The 26,523-nt window shown below is 42.0% G+C and overlaps 1 protein-coding gene across 1 annotated transcript in view; it reads right to left on the reverse strand.

The window, feature by feature from the left end:
• The window catches only part of LOC139412982 (collagen alpha-1(XXVIII) chain-like), a 29,497-nt gene extending 8,460 nt beyond the window's left edge, over window positions 1–21,037 (reverse strand). The window contains exons 1-15 of the mRNA XM_071159918.1: window positions 20,851–21,037; window positions 20,523–20,670; window positions 18,995–19,569; window positions 16,327–16,347; window positions 16,137–16,196; window positions 15,326–15,379; window positions 15,193–15,237; window positions 14,986–15,012; window positions 14,851–14,895; window positions 14,302–14,346; window positions 14,045–14,098; window positions 4,182–4,250; window positions 4,013–4,081; window positions 3,786–3,854; window positions 1,652–1,720 (exon numbers count right to left, since the gene is read on the reverse strand). Of these exons, the coding sequence (XP_071016019.1) occupies window positions 1,652–1,720; window positions 3,786–3,854; window positions 4,013–4,081; window positions 4,182–4,250; window positions 14,045–14,098; window positions 14,302–14,346; window positions 14,851–14,895; window positions 14,986–15,012; window positions 15,193–15,237; window positions 15,326–15,379; window positions 16,137–16,196; window positions 16,327–16,347; window positions 18,995–19,569; window positions 20,523–20,664 (1,344 nt within the window). The 5' untranslated portion in view covers window positions 20,665–20,670; window positions 20,851–21,037. The remainder of the gene's footprint in view (window positions 1–1,651; window positions 1,721–3,785; window positions 3,855–4,012; window positions 4,082–4,181; window positions 4,251–14,044; window positions 14,099–14,301; window positions 14,347–14,850; window positions 14,896–14,985; window positions 15,013–15,192; window positions 15,238–15,325; window positions 15,380–16,136; window positions 16,197–16,326; window positions 16,348–18,994; window positions 19,570–20,522; window positions 20,671–20,850) is intronic.
• Between the last annotated feature and the right edge of the window lie 5,486 nt (window positions 21,038–26,523).

Consider the following 26,523-nt stretch of genomic DNA (forward strand, 5'->3'; position numbering starts at 1 on the left):
CATCAGCAAGGGCATTGAAGATGAAACGTGGCTGGGTCTTTCAGCATGACAATGATCCCAAATACACCGCCCAGGCAACAAAGGAGTGGCTTCATAAGAAGCATTTCAAGGTCCTGGAGTTGCCTAGCCAGTCTCCAGAACTCAACCCCATAGAAAATCTTTGGAGGGAGTTGAAAGTCTGTGTTGCCCAGCAACAGCCCCAAAACATCACTGCTCTAGAGGAGATCTGCATGGAGGAATGGGCCAAAATACCAGCAACAGTGTGTGAAAACCTTGAAGACTTACAGAAAACGTTTGACCCCTGTCATTGCCAACAAAGGGTATATAACAAAGTATTGAGATAAACTTTTGTTATTGACCAAATACTTATTTTCCACCATAATTAGCTAATAAATTCGTTTATAATCCTACAATGTGATTTTCTGGATTTTTTTTCTAATTTTGTCTGTCATAGTTGAAGTGTACCTATAATGAAAATTACAGGCCTCTCTCATCTTTTTAAGTGGGAGAACTTGCACAATTGGTGGCTGACTAAATACTTTTTTGCCCCACTGTACATGCATGCCTCATCTATAAAATGCCAGCTTGGCTCACTTTATAGTGTCAACTGAGCTGTTATAAAGTTACATGGCGTAAACACAGAATGTTAGCTAACTGCATTCTTGCTGAAGGATTGCACTCATTATATGATGAAAGCACTTGCCAATATCCCAAGGATGAATTTCACCACAAGGCTAAACTTGCCAAGACTAATCTGACCAGGAACAAACACCATTTTAAGGTCAATTAATGTTTAAATCTGTGAGAATGATCATCAGCTACCGGAATTCTATCGCTGTTTGCTTCATTCATAATGGTGTAATTAAGCAATAAGGCCCAAGGGGGTGTTGTATATGGCCAATAAACCATGGCTAAGGGCTATTCTTGTGCACGACGCAACGCAGAGTGCCTGGACACAGCCCTTAGCTGTGGTATATTGGCCATACATCACAAACCCCAGAGGTGCCTTATTGCTATTATAAACTGTTTATCAACGTAATTAGAACAGCAAAAATAACTGTTTTGTCATACCCGTGGTATACGGTCTGTCAGCCAATCAGCATTGAGGGCTCGAACCACCCAGTTTATAAACGTCATCAATTCATATCCCATAATCAGTGTGGGACCGTGATTCTATTTCTGACAGTACACACGTTGTTCAGGTAGAATGAGGATGCATCCCAATAGTGTTAAGTAGCTTCCTCTCCTTGTCTCCTCCCCTTTATCTGAAAACACAGACTAGGTGAAAGCAAAAGACAGGAACCCTTCTGAACCAGGACTTTCCATCCACCTGTCCAGACCTTTAAAAAACAATGAAGGAAAAGAGATGAGGAGAGGAGGCCACTTTAGATAATTGACATGAACCCTTTACATCAGCCTTTACTTCACCCATGAACTTTCTCACAGCACAGCGTCCAGGCCTTGACCCCTGTGTGATTCATCACCACACAGATTCAATAGAGGCCTCATATATAACCTCAGTCTGAATGAGACCCAGACACCAGTGCTTCTGGCCACTCCTTACGCAAGGCTCTTTATGTGTTCCTGGGGAACACTGCGTGTTTGTATGAAGGCCATTCATCCAGATGTAGTTTTACAGTCTATACTGTACCTCGTCTCCTTTGATTCCAGCGCCGGGCTGTCCTCTAGGCCCCCTCGGCCCCTCCAGGCCCCGGTCCCCCTGCGGAGGGACAAACACAGCTCTTTAAAATTATTTTCAACTCTGCAGTCTCTCACACACCCAAGAGAGAAACTCACACCAGCCATACAGTGAAGGCAGAATCCCAATTTGAGATCTGTGCCCATAACTCAGACTTTCATCTACTGATGTCAATGAGTGATATAGATTTCAGATTAGGATTCAGCTCTAAGAAAGATAACAGCAACACAGACAGTTATTAATTGATGGGAAAACAACCATGATCCCGCTAACCAACAACCACAAGGCTGATGGGAACAATGGAACATTATGAAAATGTTAAACTGAGCTTTTCCTTACGTCTTGGCAAAAGGTTCAAGCATTCCGTTGTAATTTGTGTTTACGTCTATCTATGTGCCACGCCGAGGATGGTTCGCAAGGTGACAACGGACGTTCATTTACTGTGTCTGTTCCTGCGTGAGAGACAGGAAGTCTAAACAGGAACGTGAAAGGGGTTCTGGAAACTTCTTCAGATATCTTCACAGCCTTGCATGCATCCACTCTGGACCTCCAAGGAAAGTTCCAGGGAGACCACACAGGTCGAGGCGGGTTCTGACAGATGTTGAGATGCTGGAGGACATGTTTAGTGTTATTCTCATCCAGCGAAGGGCTTTGGCACTGAGCGTGAGTAGATCAGCACTGGGGGAGATGGAAACCACAGCGACCACCTGAATGTCGTTGAGTGTTCTTTGTACTTAGTTACAGCAGGAGTCAGGCTCCGACTTGAAATGATAGAAGACTAAAATAAATAAACATGGTGAAGGACTTTACACAATAATCAAATTTGAAGCAGAGAGAGGTGTGTAAAACATGTCCATTACCTCAGAGGTTACCTCAGGTCTGGGGAGAATACACTCTGCAGCTACAGCATTAGCAATACATAAGGACAAACCAGCAACATACCTGCAACGGAGCATAGATATAATGTACTCATAAATCCCCCATTTCTTCACCCCAGCAGGTGTTGATGACAAGGGTAGCAGGAAAAATCTTTTCAGCTCTCATGAATCTGGAACTTGTCAGAACTTGTGACTAGCAACCAGAGCACTGCTGCTCATAACCAGAGCTGTGTGTCTGGGGTCAGCCTCAATGCAGGAAAGTAAAAGCCTTGAGGCCATCTCTAACGGTAGACGCTTCTAGATGACTGGTGGAAACTCACACCGTCACTCTCTCCAGGGTAAACTGCCAGATAAATATCTCTAATGATAGGATCTGAGTGGACTGAGGTTTCAATGAAAAACATGCAATAAAAAGGATGCATCTCCTCAGTCAGTTGACTAGACTATTATGAGTCAAAGTTGCAACTTCGCCAAACAGAGATTACATTTGGCATGATGTTACTTAAGTGCGTTCCCAAAACGTAATCAAGCGTTGTTTACACAGGCCATTCAGGAATGATCAAAACAATTGTTGATCTGTGTTACCTCACTTGCCACTGGAAGCATAATGTTTTCCTTGTCGCGAAGTAGGCAACATATATCTATAAAAAAAACTGTCATTACCATAACACAGCTCTCTCTAAAGGAATGGCATGTTTGCATTGCATTTACAACCATTCTCTTACAAGTCGCAACAAGGGCGTAAGCTACAGTATAACATAATATCTTTTGAAGGCAAGACACTCACTGCAATTCAAATAGCATAGCCGTATCCTGGTAACACTTGAGTTCAGAGGATATATGTTAGAGCAGGGAGAAAGAGAGAGGTCTGGTTTGGGCAGATGTGGCCCATGTGTGCCTGAGCAACCCAGTGAAAAACAGATGGACTCATTTCTTCCTTCTGGTCTCAGTTGAATGACTCACTCCTTTCATGTTCTACAGGGATTCTGAATAGCTTCTGGGTGTTTCCCAGCCCAGGGCCTGTATGGGTTCACCTGACGTCCTTTTGAACTCTGCATGCTGGAAGTTACTCCATAGTAGAACAAGAAATCACTGATCGATAGATCCATTGCATGTGACACTGTGATAATCCATGTGATGTTGCTGGTTTTACAGTCACATATCTGGAGCCCAGACCGGGACACATCTCTGCAGACGCTCAGTCATACCTTTGGCCCGGCGAAGCCTTCTCCTATAGGACCCTTCTCTCCTTGGACGCCCTGTGGCCCTTGAGGCCCCTGTGAAACAAATCAACCAATGGTGAACAGACTTGAATAACCATAGACTCCATACACAGCTACATGAACACCCATTTCACTGAGTCATTTATGAGTATTCATAAATGCAAGCGTACATTGTGGTCAAGTATGCGTACATTGTGGTCGTGCTAACTCACCGGTAGTCCAGGCTCCCCTAAGCCAGGTGGCCCTGGAGGCCCCAGTCGCCCCTGGAACCCCACATCACCCTGCAGAGAGAGAGTGGAACACCCGCGAGTTGAGATACAACAGGTGGTTGGGGGAAAATGTAATTCCCTCATTTTTCAAAACAATGGGATGGAGTGATACCTTGGGTCCAGGAAGCCCAATCCCAGTTTCTCCTTGGATTCCAGGTGGCCCAGAAAGTCCCCGCTCCCCCTATAAAACACACACACACACACACACACATAACCATGCAGGAACAGACACACACACTTCAGTATACAGGAAATTCATATAGAAAAGTGTTTGGCACAACAGCAATTCATAACTCTGTGTCTCTCCCTCCTTCTCCTCCACTATGGGCCATCAAGACCAGAACTCTTCGAATGAGGTGACATCATTTCCTTTGAATTCCTCTCATCTCTAACCCAGCCATTACCTCACCACATAAACCAATACACACACACCAAACAAATCACACACACTGACCTCAAACCTTAACTTTTTTCCCCTCACACATCTTCCATCAATCAAATTCTACTGGGGGGTACAGGCTAGCACTAGGTGTTCTGAAACTCCTGGATAATTCCCTCATAGTCAAATCACTATTGTTAAAAGTCATTATTCAAAACAGTGCCCTCTGTAATTATTGGGACAGTGAATACATTTTTTATCTTATGGCTCTATGCTCCAAAAGTTTGGATTTGAAATCAAACAATGACTGAGGTTAAAGTTCACTGTCTGCTTTAATTTGAAGGTATTTTCATCCATATCAGGTGAATCTGGGTTTTTTAACAGCACTTTTTGTGCCCCCCCCATGAGAAAGTTAGACACATAAATGTCATAACCCCCCAAAATGTTAACCTTCCCTGTTACTGTTATGGTGAGAGGTTAGCATGTATTGGGGGTGATATTTGTGCATCTTTCTCACTCATCATTATTGATGATTCACTCAGGATGATCCGTAATTATGGTAGCATCTGCATTAATGTATAAGTGTTTAGAAACATATTCTATTCTTAATTACAATAAAAGTGACTCCAAAATTACACAATACATTACTTAGCATTCATTTTTTGGGGGCTCAAAATAATCTGAAAACACAACCAAAACAAAGAGCAAATGCATTCAACAAATGTGTAGAGTTACACGCTTGATGTAGTCATTGTATGCTATGAATATGGGACCATATACTTAACATTTTACTACTTTAAGACACATAAGTGAAATGGGGGGGACTATGTACTTAAAGTGCTGTAATTTCAAAACGGTTCACCCAATGAGTGAAAATACCCTAAATTTAAAGCTGACAGTCTGCACTTCAACTTCAAAATCATTGTTTGATTTCAAATCCAAAATTTGAGTATAGAGCCAAAAGAAGAAAACATGCTTCACTGTTCCAATAATTATGTATGGCATTCTAATAGCAGTGTGAGAAGACTGATAGTCTACATACCGCACATTTTTTTCTGTTCCATTTCCAACATGTCGTGCGAAGCTAAATGTCAGACATTAGTCTGCCATTCATTTGATCTTGGATGACAGTCAAACAAGCAACATGAAGAATCTTTTGAAACAATTAAGCCTCTGACTGCCTGACTGTGAGTGTGGGCATATGTCAGACTTGGCAGTAATGTCGCTGAGAGAAGTTTGAAAAACAAACTGACAAGATAATAACATGATTACAAATCCCTCAAAGGGTCTGTGGCGTTCGTGCAATGACTGATGATACTTAGAAAGTAATGTATCCATTCAAAACATTAATATACACACACTTGGTCAATCGTCTGCCATCTGCTTTTGGGACACACTTGAATCTGTCTTTCTGTGGCTCTGGTCCAGGGCATGACGTGTGGCTTGCAGAAGGCTCAGCATCGGCAACCCGCACGGAACACCCTGGACCAGAGCTAGTCAGTCTACTCAGTGGGACTGATACCAGCGTAGTACTCAATACCGAGGTCTCGAAACTAGAGGTCGACCGATTATGATTTTTCAATACCGATTATTGGAGGACCAAAAAAGCCGATACCGATTTAAATCGGACGATTTTTATTTATTTATTTGTAATAATGACAACAACAACAATACTGAATTAACACATATTTTAACTTAATATAATACATCAATAAAATCAATTTAGCCTCAAGTAAATAATGAAACATGTTACATTTGGTTTAAATAATGCAAAAACAAAGTGTTGGAGAAGAAAGTAAAAGTGCAATATGTGCTATGTAAGAAAGCTAATGTTTCAGTTCCTTGCTCAGAACATGAGAACATATGAAAGCTGGTGGTTCCTTTTAACATGTCTTCAATATTCCCAGGTACGAAGTTTTAGGTTGTAGTTATTATAGGACTATTTCCCTCTATACCATTTGTATTTCATTAACCTTTGACTATTGGATGTTCTTATAGGCACTTTAGTATTGCCAGTGTAACAGTATAGCTTCCGTCCCTCTCCTCGCTCCTCCCTGGGCTCGAACCAGCAACACAACGACAATTATCACGCGCTAACTAGCTAGCCATTTCACTTCGGTTACACGAGCCTCATCTCGGGAGTTGATAGGCTTGAAGTCATAAACAGCGCAATGCTTGACGCACAACGAAGAGCTGCGGTCAAAACGCACGAAAGTGCTGTTTGAATGAATGTTTACACGCCTGCTTCTGCCTACCACCACTCAGTCATATACTTGTATGCTCAGTCAGATTATATGCAACGCAGGACATGCTAGATAATATCTAGTAATATCAACCATGTGTAGTTAACTAGTGATTATGATTGATTGTTTTTTTTATAAAGATAAGTTTAATGCTAGCTAGCAACTTAACTTGGCTTACTGCATTCGAGTAACAGACAGTCTTCTTGTGGAGTGCAACGAGAGAGAGGCAGGTCGTTATTGCGTTGGACTAGTTAACTGTAAGGTTGCAAGATTGAATCCCCTGAGCTGACAAGGTGAAAATCTGTCGTTCTGCCCTTGAACAAGGCAGTTAACCCACCGTTCCTAGGCAGTCATTGAAAATAAGAATATGTTCTTAACTGACTTGCCTAGTTAAATAAAAAGGTATAAAAAAAAATTGAAAAGAAAAAAAGGCAAATCCTCACCCAAAAATACTGATTTCCAATTGTTCTGAAAACTTGAAATCCGCCCTAATTAAATCGGCCATTCCGATTAATCGGTCGACCTCTACTCGAGACTACATATTGAGTATCTCGGTCTTGTCTCGGGTGTTGGATACATGTGAACTCGGTCTAGACTCAGAGTAAAAAAAACATTGAATTATCAGCGTCCAGTCAGTCAGCCAGATACACACAGTCCTATCTTGACACACTCATATCTTAATAGCCTTTATATCTATTATAGACATTTTTGCACAGTCACAAACCTATTGGACCCAGGCCAGTGTGTGACAGGTTGGTGATTCTGAAAGGACAGCAACCGCAAGACCAGCCCACTCAAGTAGGAGTGTATATTTTGTAAAACACGAAGGGCCAGTGGTGTAGTGTATATGCAGGTACTGTATAAGCATTATACCCACTTTTTTTTCCCCCAGTGGGCATTGCGTAAAGTTACTTCTTAATCCCCACTGAGCGTACCAAAGTAGTGTAGTTAAAAATTATATTATATATACAGTGGGGCAAAAAAGTATTTAGTCAGCCACCAATTGTGCATGTTCTCCCACTTAAAAAGATGAGGCCTGTAATTTTCATCATAGGTACACTTCAACTATGACAGACTAAATGAGAAAAAAATCCAGAAAATCACATTGTAGGATTTTTTATGAATTTATTTGCAAATGATGGTGGAAAATAAGTATTTGGTCAATAACAAAAGTTTCTCAGTACTTTGTTATATACCCTTTGTTGGCAATGACAGAGGTCAAACGTTTTCTGTAAGTCTTCACAAGGTTTTCACACACTGTTGCTGGTATTTTGGCCCATTCCTCCATGCAGAACTCCTCTAGAGCAGTGATGTTTTGGGGCTGTTGCTGGGCAACACGGACTTTCAACTTCCTCCAAAGATTTTCTATGGGGTTGAGTTCTGGAGACTGGCTAGGCCACTCCAGGAATTTGAAATGCTTCTTACAAAGCCAATCCTTCGTTGCCCGGGCGGTGTATTTGGGATCATTGTCATGCTGAAAGACCCAGCCAAGTTTCATCTTCAATGTCCTTGCTGATGGAAGGAGGTTTTCACTCAAAATCTCACGATACATGGCCCCATTCATTCTTTCCTTTACACGGATCAGTCGTCCTGGTCCCTTTGCAGAAAAACAGCCCCAAAGCATGATGTTTCCACCCCCATGCTTCACAGTAGGTATGGTGTTCTTTGGATGCAACTCAGCATCCTTTGTCCTCCAAACACAACGAGTTGAGTTTTTACCAAAAAGTTATATTTTGGTTTCATCTGACCATATGACATTCTCCCAATCTTCTTCTGGATCATCCAAATACTCTCTAGCAAACTTCAGATGGGCCTGGACATGTACTGTCTTAAGCAGGGGGACATGTCTGGCACTGCAGGATTTGAGTCCCTGGCGGGCGTAGTGTGCTACTGATGGTAGGCTTTGTTACTTTGGTCCCAGCTCTCTGCAGGTCATTCACTAGGTCCCCCTGTGTGGTTCTGGGATTTTTGCTCACCGTTCTTGTGATCATTTTGACCCCACGGGGTGAGATCTTGCGTGGAGCCCCAGATAGAGGGAGATTATCAGTGGTTTTGTATGTCTTCCATTTCCTAATAATTGCTCCCACAGTTGAGAGGAGCCTCTTAAAGAAGAAGTTACAGATCTGTGAGAGCCAGAAATCTTGCTTGTTTGTAGCTGACCAAATACTTATTTTCCACCATCATTTGCAAATAAATTAATTAAAAATCCTACAATGTGATTTTCTGGATTTTTTCCCCTAATTGTGTCTGTCATAGTTGAAGTGTACCTATGATGGAAATTACAGGCCTCTCTCATCTTTTTAAGTGGGAGAACTTGTACAATTGGTGGCTGACTAAATACTTTTTTGCCCCACTGTGTGTGTGTGTGTGTGTGTGTGTGTATATACAGTGCCTTGCGAAAGTATTCGGCCCCCTTGAACTTTGCGACCTTTTGCCACATTTCAGGCTTCAAACATAAAGATATAAAACTGTATTTTTTTTGTGAAGAATCAACAACAAGTGGGACACAATCATGAAGTGGAACGACATTTATTGGATATTTCAAACTTTTTTAACAAATCAAAAACTGAAAAATTGGGCATGCAAAATTATTCAGCCCCTTTACTTTTAGTGCAGCAAACTCTCTCCAGAATTATTCAGCCCCCTTAAGTTAATACTTTGTAGCGCCACCTTTTGCTGCGATTACAGCTGTAAGTCGCTTGGGGTATGTCTATCAGTTTTGCACATCGAGAGACTGACATTTTTACCCATTCCTCCTTGCAAAACAGCTAGAGCTCAGTGAGGTTGGATGGAGAGCATTTGTGAACAGCAGTTTTCAGTTCTTTCCACAGATTCTCGATTGGATTCAGGTCTGGACTTTGACTTGGCCATTCTAACACCTGGATATGTTTATTTTTGAACCATTCCATTGTAGATTTTGCTTTATGTTTTGGATCATTGTCTTGTTGGAAGACAAATCTCCATCCCAGTCTCAGGTCTTTTGCAGACTCCATCAGGTTTCTGGTCATCAAAACCCATCAGGTTTATGGATATCTTTAAGAAATGGCTTTCTTCTTGCCACTCTTCCATAAAGGCCAGATTTGTGCAATATACGACTGATTGTTTTCCTATGGACAGAGTCTCCCACCTCAGCTGTAGATCTCTGCAGTTCATCCAGAGTGATCATGGGCCTCTTGGCTGCATCTCTGATCAGTCTTCTCCTTGTATGAGCTGAAAGTTTAGAGGGACGGCCAGGTCTTGGTAGATTTGCAGTGGTCTGATACTCCTTCCATTTCAATATTATCGCTTGCACAGTGGGATGTTTAAAGCTTGGGAAATATTTTTGTATCCAAATCCGGCTTTAAACTTCTTCACAACAGTATCTCGGACCTGCCTGGTGTGTTCCTTGTTCTTCATGATGCTCTCTGCGCTTTTAACGGACCTCTGAGACTATCACAGTGCAGGTGCATTTATACGGAGACTTGATTACACACAGGTGGATTGTATTTATCATCATTAGTCATTTAGGTCAACATTGGATCATTCAGAGATCCTCACTGAACTTCTGGAGAGAGTTTGCTGCACTGAAAGTAAAGGGGCGGAATAATTTTGCACGCCCAATTTTTCAGTTTTTGATTTGTTAAAAAAGTTTGAAATATCCAATAAATGTCGTTCCACTTCATGATTGTGTCCCACTTGTTGTTGATTCTTCACAAAAAAATACAGTTTTATATCTTTATGTTTGAAGCCTGAAATGTGGCAAAAGGTCGCAAAGTTCAAGGGGGCCGAATACTTTCGCAAGGCACTGTAACATACACCCATTACCGTTCAAAAGTTTGGGGTCACTTAGAAATGTCCTTGTTTTTGAAAGAAAAGCACATTTTTTTGTCCATTAAAATAATATCAAATTGATCAGAAATACAGTGTAGACATTGTTAATGTTGTAACTGACTACTGTCGCTGGAAATGGCAGATGTTTTATGGAATATCTGCATAGGCCCATTATCACTCATGTATTCCAGTGGCACGTTGTGTTAGCCAATCCAAGTTTATAATTGTAAAAGGCTAATTGATGATTAGAAAACCCTTTTGCAATTATGTTAGCACAGCTGAAAACTGTTGTCCTGATTAAACAAGCAATAAAATTTAGACTAGTTGAGTACCTGGAGCATCAGCATGTGGGTTTGATAACAAGCTCAAAATGGCAAGAAACAAAGAACTTGTGTCTGAAACTCATCCGTCTATTCTTGTTCTGAGAAATGAAGGCTATTCCATGCAAGAAATTGCCAAGAAACTGAAGATCGCGTACAACGCTGTGTACTGCTCCCTCAAAACACCAGTCTCAACTCCAACAATGAAGAGGTGACTCCAGGATGCTGGCCTTCTATGCAGAGTTGCAAAGAAAAAGCCATATCTCAGACTGGTCAATAAAAATAAAATATTAAGATGGGCAAAAGAACAGACACTGGACAGAGAAACTCTGTATGGAGCCACCTCTTCACTGTTGACGTTGAGACTGGCGTTTTGCGGGTACTATTTAATGAAGCTGCCAGTTGAGGACTTGTGAGGCGTCTGTTTCTCAAACTAGACACTAATGTACTTGTCCTCTTGCTTAGTTGTGCACAGGGGCCTCCCACTCCTCTTTCTATTCTGGTTTGAGCCAGTTAGCGCTTATGATATCTACCAGTAAATGCTAACTAAGGCAACGTTGGGTATGCAAACCAAGTTTGGTCCGAAGTGTTGGTTAGTAGGCTATTTGTAATGCCCAATTGTCATCATGTGCTGTTTGCATCTGGGGTGCAGGCATGGGTGGACATAGTCCCACACGCTGGGGAGCCAGGACGTGCCAGGCCAAGCGGTGTGTAATCATGTTTGCCAAGGGAAGCCAGAAAAAACATGTCTGTTTCTGGTCTGCCTCTGATGTCCTGCAGTAGCTAGATTGCTAAATCGGCCCTTTGGCAAACCATGGATGGAGACGGGGATTTGGACTTGTGGTTTTGAATGAACTGTCTGCACAGGCCAATGATTATGACAGCAATTCTGATCTAACCATAAATGAATATGTTGTTCCACAGGCCTGAGATGATTGAAGTTCAATATGTAGACTAGATGTAGCCTAGTAGGCTCACGTTAACTAGCTAGAAAACTTAGCTGGTTCATTGTTGCCCATGCAAGGAGGTCAGGCTAGCAAGCATTCTAGCTAGGTAGTATATGACAGCAAAAGCTAAAAGTGTACTGTATGACAGAGCCATAGACCGTTTTGCCAACATGAAAGAGAGGAGGATGGCATTGGTGTTCAACTAGTGAGTGCAAAAAATATGCACACAAAAATCAGAACCAGGGACAGCCACATGATATTTCGCAACATTGATTGGACTAAATTGCTTTTGGTATCTTTACATTTGTTTTCAGTATATTAAACTAAGCATATATAGCCTCGTTGATTTGATGATGTTTAAATGTTTAAGTTGAAATGGTGCTGGAATAGCGGAGGCAGTGCCCCTGTGGTCTTTGTGCTGACCTGCGGTAATTCTGTGGTTCTAAATCAGTAGCTGTTTAGTAAACTGGCAAAACATTAACTTGCTTGACCATGCTGCAGGTGATAACTGCAATATTAGCTTTCTGGACTTCACTGGACAGATGTAGCTCCCCCCGGTTTTGTGATGAAAAAAACGTATGTGTGTAGCTGAATTTATGGCACCAATGTGTGACTTGTCTTTTTGTTGTCACAACCTTATTGTATATATTGGTGGCACATGAATTAATGGGTTATAGAGCAAACAACGCAATTATCACAACATAGGTTGTAATTTGGCTTTTTTTACTGGCTTGCTCAGTGATTTTTTCCCCACCCACTGCTACTAGCCAGGCCCACCCAGATATGATCTGGTTTAAGCATTGTTGTGGACTTAGATGTTATGTTCTTGATATTTTTTCTATACAAAAAAAATTGGATGTTGAGTGAAAATCTGAAAAACCTATAGGAAAACATAGGATTTTTCGCACAGGGCGCCTTTCCTTTTTTTGGGGCAAAATTAGAGTATACCTGCTTCTTCAGTCACCACTACATAGGGCCGATGGAAAGACAACAGTCACACACAGCATGATGTTAAAGGATAAGTAGTCCATTCACTCAGACATAATAAACCAGTGGGTCCCAATCATAAAAGCATACAAAAACACAACCATTAAGCATTTCCCAATCAAACTTATTTCCCATTGCAAAAACATTTGACGTTTAGCACACAAAGTAACTGGTAAACTAAAGTTAAAATGCAACAATGTTTCATACACATAAGTTATTTTCAAAGAGATGGCTAACAACAGCAAGCGCGCTGCAATAAATAAAACAATTCCACTCACCAGATGACGATTATTTGAAACATAACTTCTTGTTGAAGTTATTATTGAAAAGGGGGAAGCTAACAAATTAGCAACAACACCCTCTTCAATAACACCTGCTGCTGCAACCTAGCCTACAACAAAAGTTAGCTAGGCCATGGGAAAACTACAGCACAGTGACCTCTTGGCCTTCGAGAAGGCTTTTGTAAAAAACGGTCCCACACAATAAATTAACATGTGATTGGTTGATTCCACTGTTATTCCAAAATGTTGCCAAAATACAGTTTAACGGCAGATGCCTTCTATCGCGCTTCTGATGGCCTAGCCAATGGCTGACTTAGTTAGCTAGATTGATCTCCCCAGAGACCAGCAAAATAAAAATCCTGATTGGATGTTTTTTTTTCTCACTTCAGTGTTAACCCTTTCCTTTCCAACAAAAACTGAAGAGATTAAATCAGAACATCATTGAAAATAATAATATAATTATAATAATGATTTTATAAATCCTTAGCCCTTCTTTCATGTTATAGAAGGCATATTTTTCCCCACTGTAATAATTTGTAGAGTGGCTCTATTTTCTCTCAGCATGCATTTTTCCACTATTCTGAATGTCTAAAGAATCCATATGTTGTTCTGAAATATGAACACAGAAACACTCTTATTATGGTGGTGATTTGACAAAATGACTATCTTCTGGTCTCGGTCTGGACTTGGTGTCAGATCTGATCCAAACCAGATTCCATAAACCCAGACAGAACTGATGTAGTCCTGCCAATAAACTATGATAGTAGTTTATTAGTTATCCATTAGGATTTGAGATAGTTTCAACCCATTGATCAAATGTGACCTAAGGAGTAAGGGATATTCTGGCACGTAAGACAGACCAGTCATTCAGTCAGTCATTCAGTCAGTCAGTCACAAAGTAGTTGCTTTCTCTTCCATCCTATGGGCAGATGTGGTTCATCTAACTAATGGCTTTCTGTGAATGATACTGTTAATGAAAGGTATTGGGTTTTATTAAGTAAAACTCACTTTTTTCCCCATGAGACCCTCAGGCCCGACATCGCCATTTGGACCAGGTAACCCCTGTGAGAAGACAGAATAAAGTAGTCTACAAATGGACAAGTATACAAACACAATTGAGTTTTAAACTTAGAGGACAGCTTGAAGGACATGTTTTACTTAGATAGTAAACTGGGGTCTGTCAGTGACTAACCATTGAAACTACCTTGCTTGTGACATTCTTAACAAAGATGGCCGACACAAAGGATTCTAGAACAGAGGCTTACCTGTAGCCCTCTGTTTCCCCTGGTGCCAACGGGCCCCTCAGGCCCCTGGAGAAGGAGGGGGTCAGTCAGTTCATGTCAAAACATGACAAACAGGAGGCACAGTCAACACACTGTCTGCATTCATCAGTGCTACATCATAGCCCAGACAAACAAAAACTAGCCAGCAACACAAAAGGTTTGCTAAAGTATAAACAGACTGGTATGTACTGACACTAAAGCTAAACACATAAAATACCATTAAACAAAAATGCACTGCAGCTCGCATTCATGGAGCTAAAGAAGACACTTTGACACAATGGTCCCTTAGGTCAAGGGTGTCAAACTCATTTCGTTCATTGTTTAAATATGTTTTTTTTATTTACTCAAACCGCCCAAGGGCGGGATTGGACCCCGTCTCGGGCCGGATCCAGCCCGCATGCTATATGTTTGACACCCCTGCCTTAGGTCCTTGGTAGGGGTGCGATTGGGACGGGGGCAGGGGAGTTGTAACTTAATTTGACTAAATAAAAAAACATTTGATGAAAAAAACAAAAGAAAAAGACACTGTACCCTGTCTCCTTTGATTCCAGGCGTGCCACATTCTCCTCTCTCCCCCTACAAGGAAAATGAGGTAGGTACATTGTGTCACATTTACGAAATACTAGGACACCCAGAGGGATATTGATCTGGAGATTCATACTCTACCTGCTCTCCTTTGTAGCCCGGCTTGCCCTGAGTAGAAACAATCTTGATTAGCGAGGAGACAGTGATCGAAACATTGTCACAGACCTCAGAACAGAATCCTTGTCTTTATAGTTAGCAATGCTGAGTTGTTGAAGTCTGTGTCAATAGCTGTGTACATTCATCTAATAATATAACAGCAGGTGTTTTGGTTATGCCCTCTGTACTGACCTCTTCCCCATCTCGACCAGGAAGTCCACTGAGCCCGCTCTCACCCTGTAAGAAAGAGAGAATTAAGGTTTTGAAAACAGAATGACAACCTAATTGGAAGAAGACACACACAGGCAAAGCAAATCACCAGTACCTTCGATCCTTTAACACCTGGGTTCCCATCATCCCCAGAATTCCCCTTCTTGCCCTGTGGAGGGAAGGGAAATCACATCAGCATGGTATGGAGAGAAACATCTCATTTGTGGTGTGTGTGTGTGTGTGTGTGTGTGTGTGTGTACTCCTTAACAACATCTGATCAGTGTGTGGCAGCTGCTTCTGGTTTGGGAAACTGCTCTTTTGGGCTGTTGAATGATAATGGCGGTGATTACTGTGTACAGGCCCTAATACTAAAGTACATCCAGTGGGGCTTCCTGGTTTTGACCCTCTAGATTATGATAGTCTACAATGTCTGGTCACCAAGGGAACAGTCTACAGTAGTAATTGTAAGTTCGGTAAAATGACTACAATTACCTATATACTGGTGAGGATATCGTGACTGCCTTTGTCTTCAAAAAAACGAATGCATCCTTATTAGATATCTTAATAACATACATTTTTATGTAACCTACAACAGCAGAATTCTGCAGATTTTCCCAAGCCAATATCTGTACCAGTTGCTGATCATAAAGTGAAGTAGGAATGTTCAACATTTGCTACACTACCACTGCTTCAGGGAAGCAGATATGAATTTCCTCTAACCACGCAAATCAATAAAGCCTTCCAAAGCCCCTCAATTATCTCACGTGTAAGCATCAAGGCAGGCTTCGTGTGTTGGTACTGTACAGTCCATCAAATTGGAAGTAATCGTCCACTACAGGATGTTCAATTCGAAAGGGGTCTGTGATCTCAATGTATTGATGTCGAGGGGAGCTTGAGGGTGATGCTGGTCATGTTCAGACACTTACCTGGAGGCCAATGGGTCCCCTCTCTCCCTTGTCACACGCACACTTCAGGGCCAGAGGACACTTAAACCACAGGGACACAGCATAGGGGGTCAGACAGGAGTTCAGACTCTTAAAGAGGAGAGTTCATTGACTAATGTGTGAAAAGGATGCAGTATATCTAGATTAGTAGGTCTAGATAACTGGGACTTACCCCCTCATCAGCCAACTCCGTCTGTGAAATGAGAAAAACAAATCATTGGTCAAAATGTAGTCCACTTCATATTTATTCTACACATATCTCATGGCGAGAAAGTGATTGTTGAACAAAGTCAGGACATTCCTCTCCCCACTTGGTGCAGACATAAGTCTAGTTTTGATTTACGTTTGGTTGAGATTGTCACGGATTCCCCCGGTACTGCTGCTCATTCTGTGCAGGTCTACGTCACCAGCCTCTAGGCGTCACTGAACTGTCTCATTACGCACACCTGATTCCAATTCCCCTGATTAGTAATTGTATACATGTGCCCTCTATTCACCACTGTCTTGTGGGTTATTGCTTTTGGACTGTGTATATTGTGCACTTGTTATTTATGGGTCTCATACTGTGGTTTAACATCGCTCTTCTGTTTAGGTTACATCCCTGTGTTTTTGTATACATGTTTGTTTTGGGCTTCGTCCCCATACCTTTTCATGGCATGTTGTATATTTTGGTGGAGTATTAAACCCCCCTACTACAAATTCCTCCGCCTGTCTCCAATCATTTATACAACGTGACTGATGTCAACTAGTGTGAATTCAATGTTAAATCAACAAAGAAATGTCACTGGGTATAAAACAAATACATGACTTTAAAAAAACATCCAATCAGTTTTCCATGCTAATTCAACGTCATGTTGAATTGTATTGTTAAAATGATGTGGAAACAAATTTGATTCAACCAGTTTTTGCCCAGTAGTTCATTTCCATAGTTTAGGCCACAAACAGACTGCTAATGTTGGCTTATGTTTATTCATGTTTCTTGCGATTTCAATCAAATTCCTACTGCTAGACATCTCATATTGTTATACAGAAGATTAAACACAAGTAGCCTAGCTTTAATGTTTAACAACGTTTATTAGAATTTAAAGTTACATTGTATCACCGACGTGAAGGCTACACCGATGTGGATTGTGTGTAGACTGGTTATTTTAATGTTGATTGCTGAAATACCTGTTTAGGTGCATTTTGGATTATCCAAGTGATATGGGATTGGTTCATGTAACCTGTTTAAAGTTGCTCATTTCAGGAAAGTTTAGGCTGGAGTGGTAAGTTTTCCCAGGGTTCTCTAAACTCAGTTGTGTGACTAGTTCTTAGTCCATCTCAACCTCTGCCTCCATCTCACCGTACAAGTCTACTACAACCTCCAGCCCCTGATCCTGTCAGCTGGAGACCTAATCCTAAAAAAAACTGGTACAAAAATTCTTCTGTTGCCCAAAACTTGTTATTGCTTTTCTGTCTGGACATGAAAGCCAGCCACATTCTTTATGGTGGGAGAATGGTTGAAATTCCACAGAAACAAACACAAACCACATGCAATGGTCAATATAACGTCTCGGCGCAGCCAAAGTATATTTCTGCTTGCAGAGAAGCACCTGAAGCCACCACAGAAGGTCTGCTTATTCTTACTGTGAGCGGGTTGGAGCTGAACCAGCCGGAGACAGAAGCATACAAGAGATAAAAGACAAGCTAATGGGACAGACAGTCTTATGACATACAGATGCTGCCTGAAACAGGATGAAAGCCTCTGTGTGGACTGGGTGCTATTGGGTACCTGACTGAAACTCAAACCAGTCCATAAGGATCTAGCAGTAGAGCGCTTAACTAATGCAAGTGCTGCTGGTTAATGTGGATTTGATGACCAGATTTTCTTGATCATGTTATGTCTAACGCCTGTGTCGACAGTTGGTTTAGAAGTCGAGTGGTGTGCGTGAGACTCATAGAGCTACTTAGCCATGCATGATCTTGCTGAGCTTCCTTCCTACTGCACACAGCAGTTTTCCACAAAGAGTTTTAATGTAGAACAGATTTTATACAGGTCCTGAACTCATTGTGTCTCTAGACCTACTGTACTGTTTCATGCCCAAATTAGTCTTCTTTGAGAGACATCAATGGGTTAATTTCCATGACTACTTCCTTAATACTTACACCTGAGGTTTTAGTTAATGTGGTTAAAATAGTTTGAAACACCAGAATGGTTTCCAACAAAATGCCTCAGGAACACCAGCCAGAGGCCATGTCAAGTTTAGACTAAACAAGGTGCTAGAGCGATAACAGTATGATCATAAAGGTACTGTGTCTGTGATGACAGAGAGGACCAAATCACCAGGAACTATGACAACAACTTAGCAGGTGCAGTGAGTTGAAACCACACAGGATGCCCCCAAAAAGTATATCAATTATTCTCAGTCCTAAACTGAATGCTTAAACACTAAATATACATGAGTCCTTTCCAACCGGCAAAAAAAAAGCATGCGAGTCTTGACATGAGTAAGCCTACATAATATTGTGTAATCCAAATATATTTGCATCCATTTCTTCTCAACACATTGCCAAGGCCCAGCTTGTTGAAAACATGGTAATATCCAAAGAGCGATGAGCAAACTATGGCCCGGTTTTGACAAAGCCTGATTTGTCCTTCTGATGGTGGATGCTAATTCCCAAGAGGGAGGAGTCCACACAGATTTAAAATGCTCTACCTTCAGCAGTTATACAGCCATGAGACACATGCAGCAAACTACAGAGAGACTTCTTCTTTAGACACCTAAAAATGTGGACTGAATTTACATCTCAACAAACCACAACCTGAACCAGATGATGAAACGTGATGACGTTGCACTTACAATCTCTTTGATGACCTTGTCCACGATGCCCCTGTCCTGAAGGTTATGTAGGTAGCGATTGGCTGGGGAGCTGGCCAGCTGGCGAAGCTGTGCCACGTTGGAGGCGTCATTGGCCGCGGGCGTGATGCCCACCATGAAGAACTTCACGCCCTGGTTTTTGGCGTCTGCCACGGCGGAGAAGATGTCTGGGTTCCTGGGGTGGGGGATGCCGTCCGTCAGCAGTATGGCCACCCTGATGCTCCCTGGCTCTGACTCCTCCATGTAGATCTTGGTCAGGTTGGTGATGGCGTAGGTGGTGTAGGTGCCGTGGCCGATGTATCTGATGGGTGCGATGCGAGTCTTGAAGTTAGCCACCCCCCTCCACTGCTTGAAGGTCTGCTCGATGATCACATGGCTGCTGAACTGCAGGAGGGCGGCTCGAGAGCTGAGAGCCCGGCCCGTCTGGAGCTTGACCACCTGCAGGCGTTCAACCACATCTGTGGCGAACCTCTTCTCCTGGGCGTGGTTGTCCTTGGCGCTCTCCGAGCTGTCCACCAGGAAGGCCAGTTCCAGGCCACAGCCCTCGTTCAAAAGTGCTGAGAACATGAAAAAAGGATTAACCAATTGTTAATTTATCATGTACCGTGCACATTACACAAGAGGTACTGCTAATTTGTCAGTCTTTGGTTGGCAGAGGGCAGAGCTTGGGTCAATCCCATTTCAAAGCAGGAGATCCGATATAGGTAAAAAAGAAGGTTAATTCATCCGTTCAATCATCATGTACGTACCGGGTACAACATTAGCTAGCTACATTACATGGTTCACAGAGATGAGGTCACTACCATTTCAAAGCAGGAGATCTGACCTGGGTCAAACTAGGTACTTTCTCACATCCAGCTCAAGACCAACATTGGCCAGCAACTGATCACAAGTCAGAAGGTTAAGTTCTGAGATACTGAACCTTAATGACAGAGAGAAGATTGAACCCAGAAAAGGTCTGATATGATTTATTGATCAAGGTGGAAGTGAAGCTTGGAGGGGCGCCATGACTTGAACTGTGAACTGATGTTCCTGATTCCTGTCTGATATCTAAAAGGCTCTAGGAGACACGACTCACACGGGGCATCCTAACCTACAATATTTTTAAAGGAGCTAGGGCACAGATCCAATATAAACCGGGAATAAATCACATTTATGTTCAAAGAAACATGTCCGAGAGAATGTGCCCGGGGATACATAGCTCTTGTTCTGTTCAAAGAACAGAACAGTTGCCACTGAGATGGATGGGTTTCTAAAACTGGCTGTGAGATATAATCATTTTTTAAGTGGGTCCCATCTTCTGCCAAAGACTCTTTAAAATGAGATGATTGCAAGTTTTTCTTGTAGCCACACATTCTTTCAGTGATGGAAGCTTAACCTATGTATTTTCTGAGGTGAAGGTATCCTACCATTTCTAGCCAACACTATGTCTCAGAAAAGCTTTTCTGTGTCTCTCCTTTCAAACTAAGAAACAAACTAATAAACAATAAACCATTTTTTTGACCCTTACATTGGCCATTCTTGGGTATGACGTTGGTTGTCAGTAGTTTGTTCTTGCCTCTCCTGTCCACGGTTCTCTCATCATAGTCATCCTGAGCCCAGAGACTGTGGAGTCTACAGAGCAGCAAGAACCAGTACAGAGAGGGGGACATCACCACCTGTTCTCCTCCAGAGAGAGAGAGAGAGAGAGAGAGGGAGAGAGAGAGAGAGAGAGATTCATCTTGTGTTCAGGTAGAAACTCACATGAACATCTGCACACCAACACAGAGGTGCAAAAGTCCACCATTGACTGAAACCCATAACCTGTATCATTTTAACTTGATCCTGCACATACTCACGATACAGTGCTGCAGTCTCAGGTCTCCAATATACTCAGCTCAGCTCAGTGTTCAGGACAGGGTAAGGTGAACGTGAGCGAAAGAGAGAATCATAGGGAAAAATGAAGACTGTTTCAGGTGTTGTTCAGGTTAAGTTCCACTTAGACTCTGGATATTGTCCTGCTCCTGTGGTAGTGATGGTGTCCAGTCTGCAGGATGGGAGCTGGTCAGGCCAGGTAGGATGTCTGCAGTACGGCAGCAGTGAGGGGAGGGTCTGTGAAAGGGCTCACACACTCTGGCTCACACTGGGTTCCCTGAGGTCTCTTTAGTTGCAGCCATCCTCACACAGACATAGTGAATAACAGTAGAGGCAGAACCAGCCCCTTTTCACTCACAACCACTCCATGTTTGGAGAGGGGTGGGGCAGGGAGCTCTCGGAGGGCAGGGCTAGGCTGTGGGAGAGAGTGGGGTTGAAATTTTATTTTTTATAATAGTTTTCGTTTTTATAAATAGGGGATGGGATGGCACATCTGGGCTGTAATAACAAAAATCATATGTATATGCATATATATATATATATAATATGGGCCTTTGTCCATTCTTGTTTGTTGCCTTGTATCTTATACTATTATCCACTGGTGAACCAGGGTAAATTCCCGTTTCTGACCCATATTCACCTGATGTCTCATTCTGGGAATAATGGCTTCCGGAAGCCTCACCCACAGAACAAAGCAGAGCTTTTTGGAAGGAGACTGGTATAGATTTACTTCTAGGGCTCTAGGCAGCACACCTTGCTAGCACAGTTTTCCATGATTCACATTAATGTGAAGGCACTAGTCTTTGGCTGCAGCTGCAGGGGGTGAGGCAAGACTATAACATTTTTAAAGAATAGCTGTAGCTTCTCCTCCAGAGAATTTAGCACTCCAACAATCAGTTTCAGTTCACAATACCCCGTTCACCTTGTCTTTATGGATTGGCATTTTTAAATAGGAAGATTTTTAAAACTTTTGATTCACTCCACTGTGTGAAACCAAATCTGAAATATAGAGCTCATGCAAAGGTAGTGAAAATCCAAACCCATTTCCCTGGCCGCCAGACTTCTGGCCGCCAGAAAGAGAATCATGCAGCTCTGCTCCAGCTGTGCACTTGGTGGTGACAGCGTGTTTTTTTTTATAGCCCACAGTATTCCAAACCTGGAGGCAGAAAGCAATCAGAGGTGAGCTGCCACTCAAGAATGCCATTGTGAGAAATAGGCCTGCTCAAATCTGGTTCAGATACCTCCCCCTTTCATGGTGAGAGAAATAAAACATGGTGAGGATCTCGCTGACACTTATTATATGGTGCTGATCAGCCCAAAATGATCTCTGCTCAGTTCAATTCAACCATCAAGGAACTATAATGTTTCACGGTTTGGTTCATTTCAAGTTGAATTCATGCTTGATGACAAGGTGGTGATCTGTCTTTTCCCAGTGGGATATACATATTGTATATTACAATATATTACAATACATATTGGTCCATGTACACCTGTACAGTAAATTGAAAAGGGGTTTGGCAAGGACATCAATTCACCTTTTCCTGATAACTGATGACATGATTTTGACAGTAAGTCGAGCAGCCAGGTGGTTAATCTAAAGCATCTTTGTACATTCTCAACACACACTTAATGCAATTCACAATGTGCTTGCAATCTGTACAGAGTTGGCGTTCTCTTTGATTTCCTAGCAGGTTAGAACTTAGTGTAGGGATGTCCCAAGGATCCCGGATAGCACTAACCAATCCAGAACGTGTCTGTGAAAGGTCAAAGGTCTCCTGTAGACCGTCTTCCATCAAAGTGGTCATGTCACGGACTGTCATGAATCGCAGTACAAGCTGCTTTCATTATGATGAATGGCCGAGGTGTCGGCTGAAACCGCCACGAACATTGATGTGAAGAAGAGCATGAAACAGCCAGTGAAGGATTTCCAGAGAGGTGTGGCCAACATGTGAAAACATAAATTGTAGTTGACAGGGAAAGTTGGATGTTGTAGCATCCAATCTAGTCCAATGTCTGTCTTCTGATCCTATACGTACTTATGAAACTAAGTATCTGTGTTTATTTCAGTAACACTTTCAGGTATAATGAAATTGATTTATAAAGGGTTACAAATGCTTAATTATCAGTTTATAGATACCAGATATACCAAATACCAGATAGATAGCCCCATAGAAAAGACACAAGGCCACTGAAAATAATTTACGCTGAGTGTACAAAACATTATGAAAACACTCTTTCAATGACATAGACTGGTGAATCCAGAGGAAAGTTATGATCCCTTATTGATGTCACCTGTTAAATCCACTTCAATCAGTGTAGATGTACAAGTTAAGCCTTGTGATAGTTGAGACATGGATTGTGTATGTGTGCCACTCAGAGGGTGAACGGGCAAGACAAAAGATTGAAGTGCCTTTGAACGAGGTATGGTAGTAGGTAACAGGCGCACAGGTTTGTGTCAAGAACTGCAACTCTGCTGGGTTTTTCACGCTCAACAGTTTCCCGTCTATATCAAGAACACTTTCGACTTCTTGTAGAGTCCCCCATGCCCCGACAAAACTGAGATATAGAGTGTGTATGTCTTTCTTAACCAGACAAAACCATCTTAAGAATGTTGAAAAGCCCTGACTCATCTGTGTAGACAAAGCCTGAGGAGACAGGGGCATGGAAATCATTACCACAGTACTTCAGTAACGTTCATCCATTTTCGTATTTAAAGACAGAAGAATGTTTAGTTTGGAAGTTGGTGTGACAACTTTGTAATATAAAAGGCTTAAAAGAGGAACTGAGAAATAAATTGTAATAAAAGTACTCATTTTAAAAATGCAGACTTACAAAGTAAACACACATGGCTGGTGTCTAAAACCAATGGCTCTTCCACACAGTCAGGAAACACCTTTTCAAGAAAACAGACCCGATTAAACATTGTAGGCTCCTGTGCCGATTAGCCACTCCCACAATTTAGGCAATACAATGAGCAATGCAATTTAACAGGAAATGTTTGGAGATGATAGAAAGTGCAGGTTATGGATGAAATTAATTATGAATCGATACAGAAAATAAATAACATTGCATCACAATAAATTACATTTTAAAAATGTCAATAAACAATTTAAATCTATATATTAAAAAATAGTAATGTAGTCCATAGTGAAGGCTCTCCTTCAAATTTGGCATGTATTCTTCTTCACTTTCCATAACAGAGGATATTCCAGCTATTCCATACTGGAATTCTAACACTGAGTGGTAGCATTCACGATCACACTTAATTCCACGTTGCAACAATAAAGAGAGGAATTGAAATTATTTTTCAAATGTCATTCAATCAATCAAATGTATTTATAAAGCCCTTTTACCTCAGCCGATGTCACAAAGTGCTGTACAGAAACCCAGCCTAAAACCCCAAACAGCAAGCAATGCAGATGTAGAAGCACGGTGGCTAGGAAAAACTCCCTAAAAGGAAGGAACCTAGGAAGAAACCTAGAGAAGAACCAGGCTCTGAGGGGTGGCCAGTCCTTTTCTGGTTGTACCAGGTGGCGATTATAACAGTACATGGCCAAGATGTTCAAACGTTCATAGATGACCAGCAGGGTCAAGTAATAATAATCACAGTGGTTGTAGAGGGTGCAACAGGTCAGCACCTTCATTTAACTAGGCAAGTCAGCTAAGAACAAATTCTTATTTACAATGATGGCCTACCGGAGAACAGTGGGTTAAGTGCCTTGTTCAGGAGCAAAACGACAGATTTCTACCTTGTCAGCTCAGGGATTCAATCCAGCAACCTTTCGGTTACTGGCCCAAAGCTCTAACCACTAGGCTACCTGCCAAGGATGAGGATGGAGACAAAGGACCAACATTTCTAGTGCAGCCCCACACTCTAGTGGAAAGACAGTGTACGTGCTGAAATTGAGCTTGTGCACAGTGTACATACTGTTCTAAACACAGTCGGGGGTGTGGAGCTGTGTATGTGTGTGTTGCTGTGTTTTGAAAAAATGAATATTCACTTGCTGCATTATGCAGACTCAAATCAAATCAAACTTTATTTGTCAAATGCGTCCGAATACAACATGTATTACCTTGAAATGCTTACTTACAAGCCCTTAACCAACAGTGCAGTTCATGAAAGAGCTAAGAAATTATTTACCAAATAAACTAAGATAAAAAATAATAAAAGATAACACAATATAATAATTTGGACATGTACAGTTGTGGCCAAACGTTTTGAGAATGACACAAATATTAATTTTCACAAAGTCTGCTGCATCAGTTTGTATGATGGCAATTTGCATATACTCCAGAATGTTATGAAGAGTGATCAGATGAATTGCAATTAATTGCAAAGTCCCTCTTTGCCATGCAAATAAACTGAATCCCCCCAAAAAACATTTCCACTGCATTTCAGCCCTGCCACAAAAGGACCAGCTGACATCATGTCTCTCGTTAACACAGGTGTGAGTGTTGACGAGGACAAGGCTGGAGATCACTCGGTCATGCTGAATGAGTTCAAATAACAGACTGGAAGCTTCAAAAGGTGGGTGGTGCTTGGAATAATTTTTCTTCCTCTGTCACCCATGGTTAAGTGCCGTCATCATTGCTTTGCACAAAAAGAGCTTCACAGGCAAGGATATTGCTGCCAGTAAGATTGCACCGAAATCAACCATTCGTCAGATCATCAAGAACGTCAAGGAGAGTGGTTCAGTTGTTGTGAAGAAGGCTTCAGGGCGCCCAAGAAAGTTCAGCAAGCGCCAGGACCGTCTCCTAAGGCGGATTCCACTGCGGGATCGGGACACCACCAGTACAGAGCTTTCTCAGAAATGGCAGCAGGCAGGTGTGAGTGCATCTGCACACACAGTGAAACGAAGACTTTTGGAGGATGGCCTGGTGTCAAGAAGGGCAGCAAAGAAGCCACTTCTCTCCAGGAAAAACATCAGGGACAGACTGATATTCTGCAAAAGGTACAGGGATTGGCCTGCTGAGGACCGGGGTAAAGTCATTTTCTCTGATGTATCCCCTTTCCGATTGTTTGAGGCATCCGGAAAAAAGCTTGTTTGGAGAAGACAAGGTGAGCGCTACCATCAGTCCTGTGTTATGCCAACAGTAAAGCATCCTGACACCATTCATGTGTGGGGTTGCTTCTCAGCCAAGGGAGTGGGCTCACTCACAATTTTGCCTAAGAACACAGCCATGAATAAAGAATGGTACCAACACATCCTCCGAGAGCAACTTCTCCCAACCATCCAGGAGCAGTTTGGTGACGAACAATGCCTTTTCCAGCATGATGGCGCTCCTTGCCATAAGGCAAAAGTGATAACTAAGTTGCTCGGGGGAACAAAACATCGATATTTTGGGTCCGTGGCCAGGAAACTCCCCAGACCTTAATCCCATTGAGAACTTGTGGTCAATCCTCAAAAGGATCATTAGGCAAACAAAAACCCACAAATTCTGACAAACGCCAAGCATTGATTATGTAAGAATGGGCTTCCATCAGTCAGGATGTGGCCCAGAAGTTAATTGACAGCATGCCAGGGAGGATTGCAGAGGTCTTGAAAAAGAAGGGTCAACACTGCAAATATTGACTCTTTGCATCAACTTCATGTAATTGTCAATAATAGCCTTTGACACTTATGAAATGCTTGTAATTATACTTCAGTATTCCATAG

Source organism: Oncorhynchus clarkii, chromosome 7 (assembly GCF_045791955.1).
Source record: "Oncorhynchus clarkii lewisi isolate Uvic-CL-2024 chromosome 7, UVic_Ocla_1.0, whole genome shotgun sequence".
NCBI classification, from domain to species: domain Eukaryota; kingdom Metazoa; phylum Chordata; class Actinopteri; order Salmoniformes; family Salmonidae; genus Oncorhynchus; species Oncorhynchus clarkii.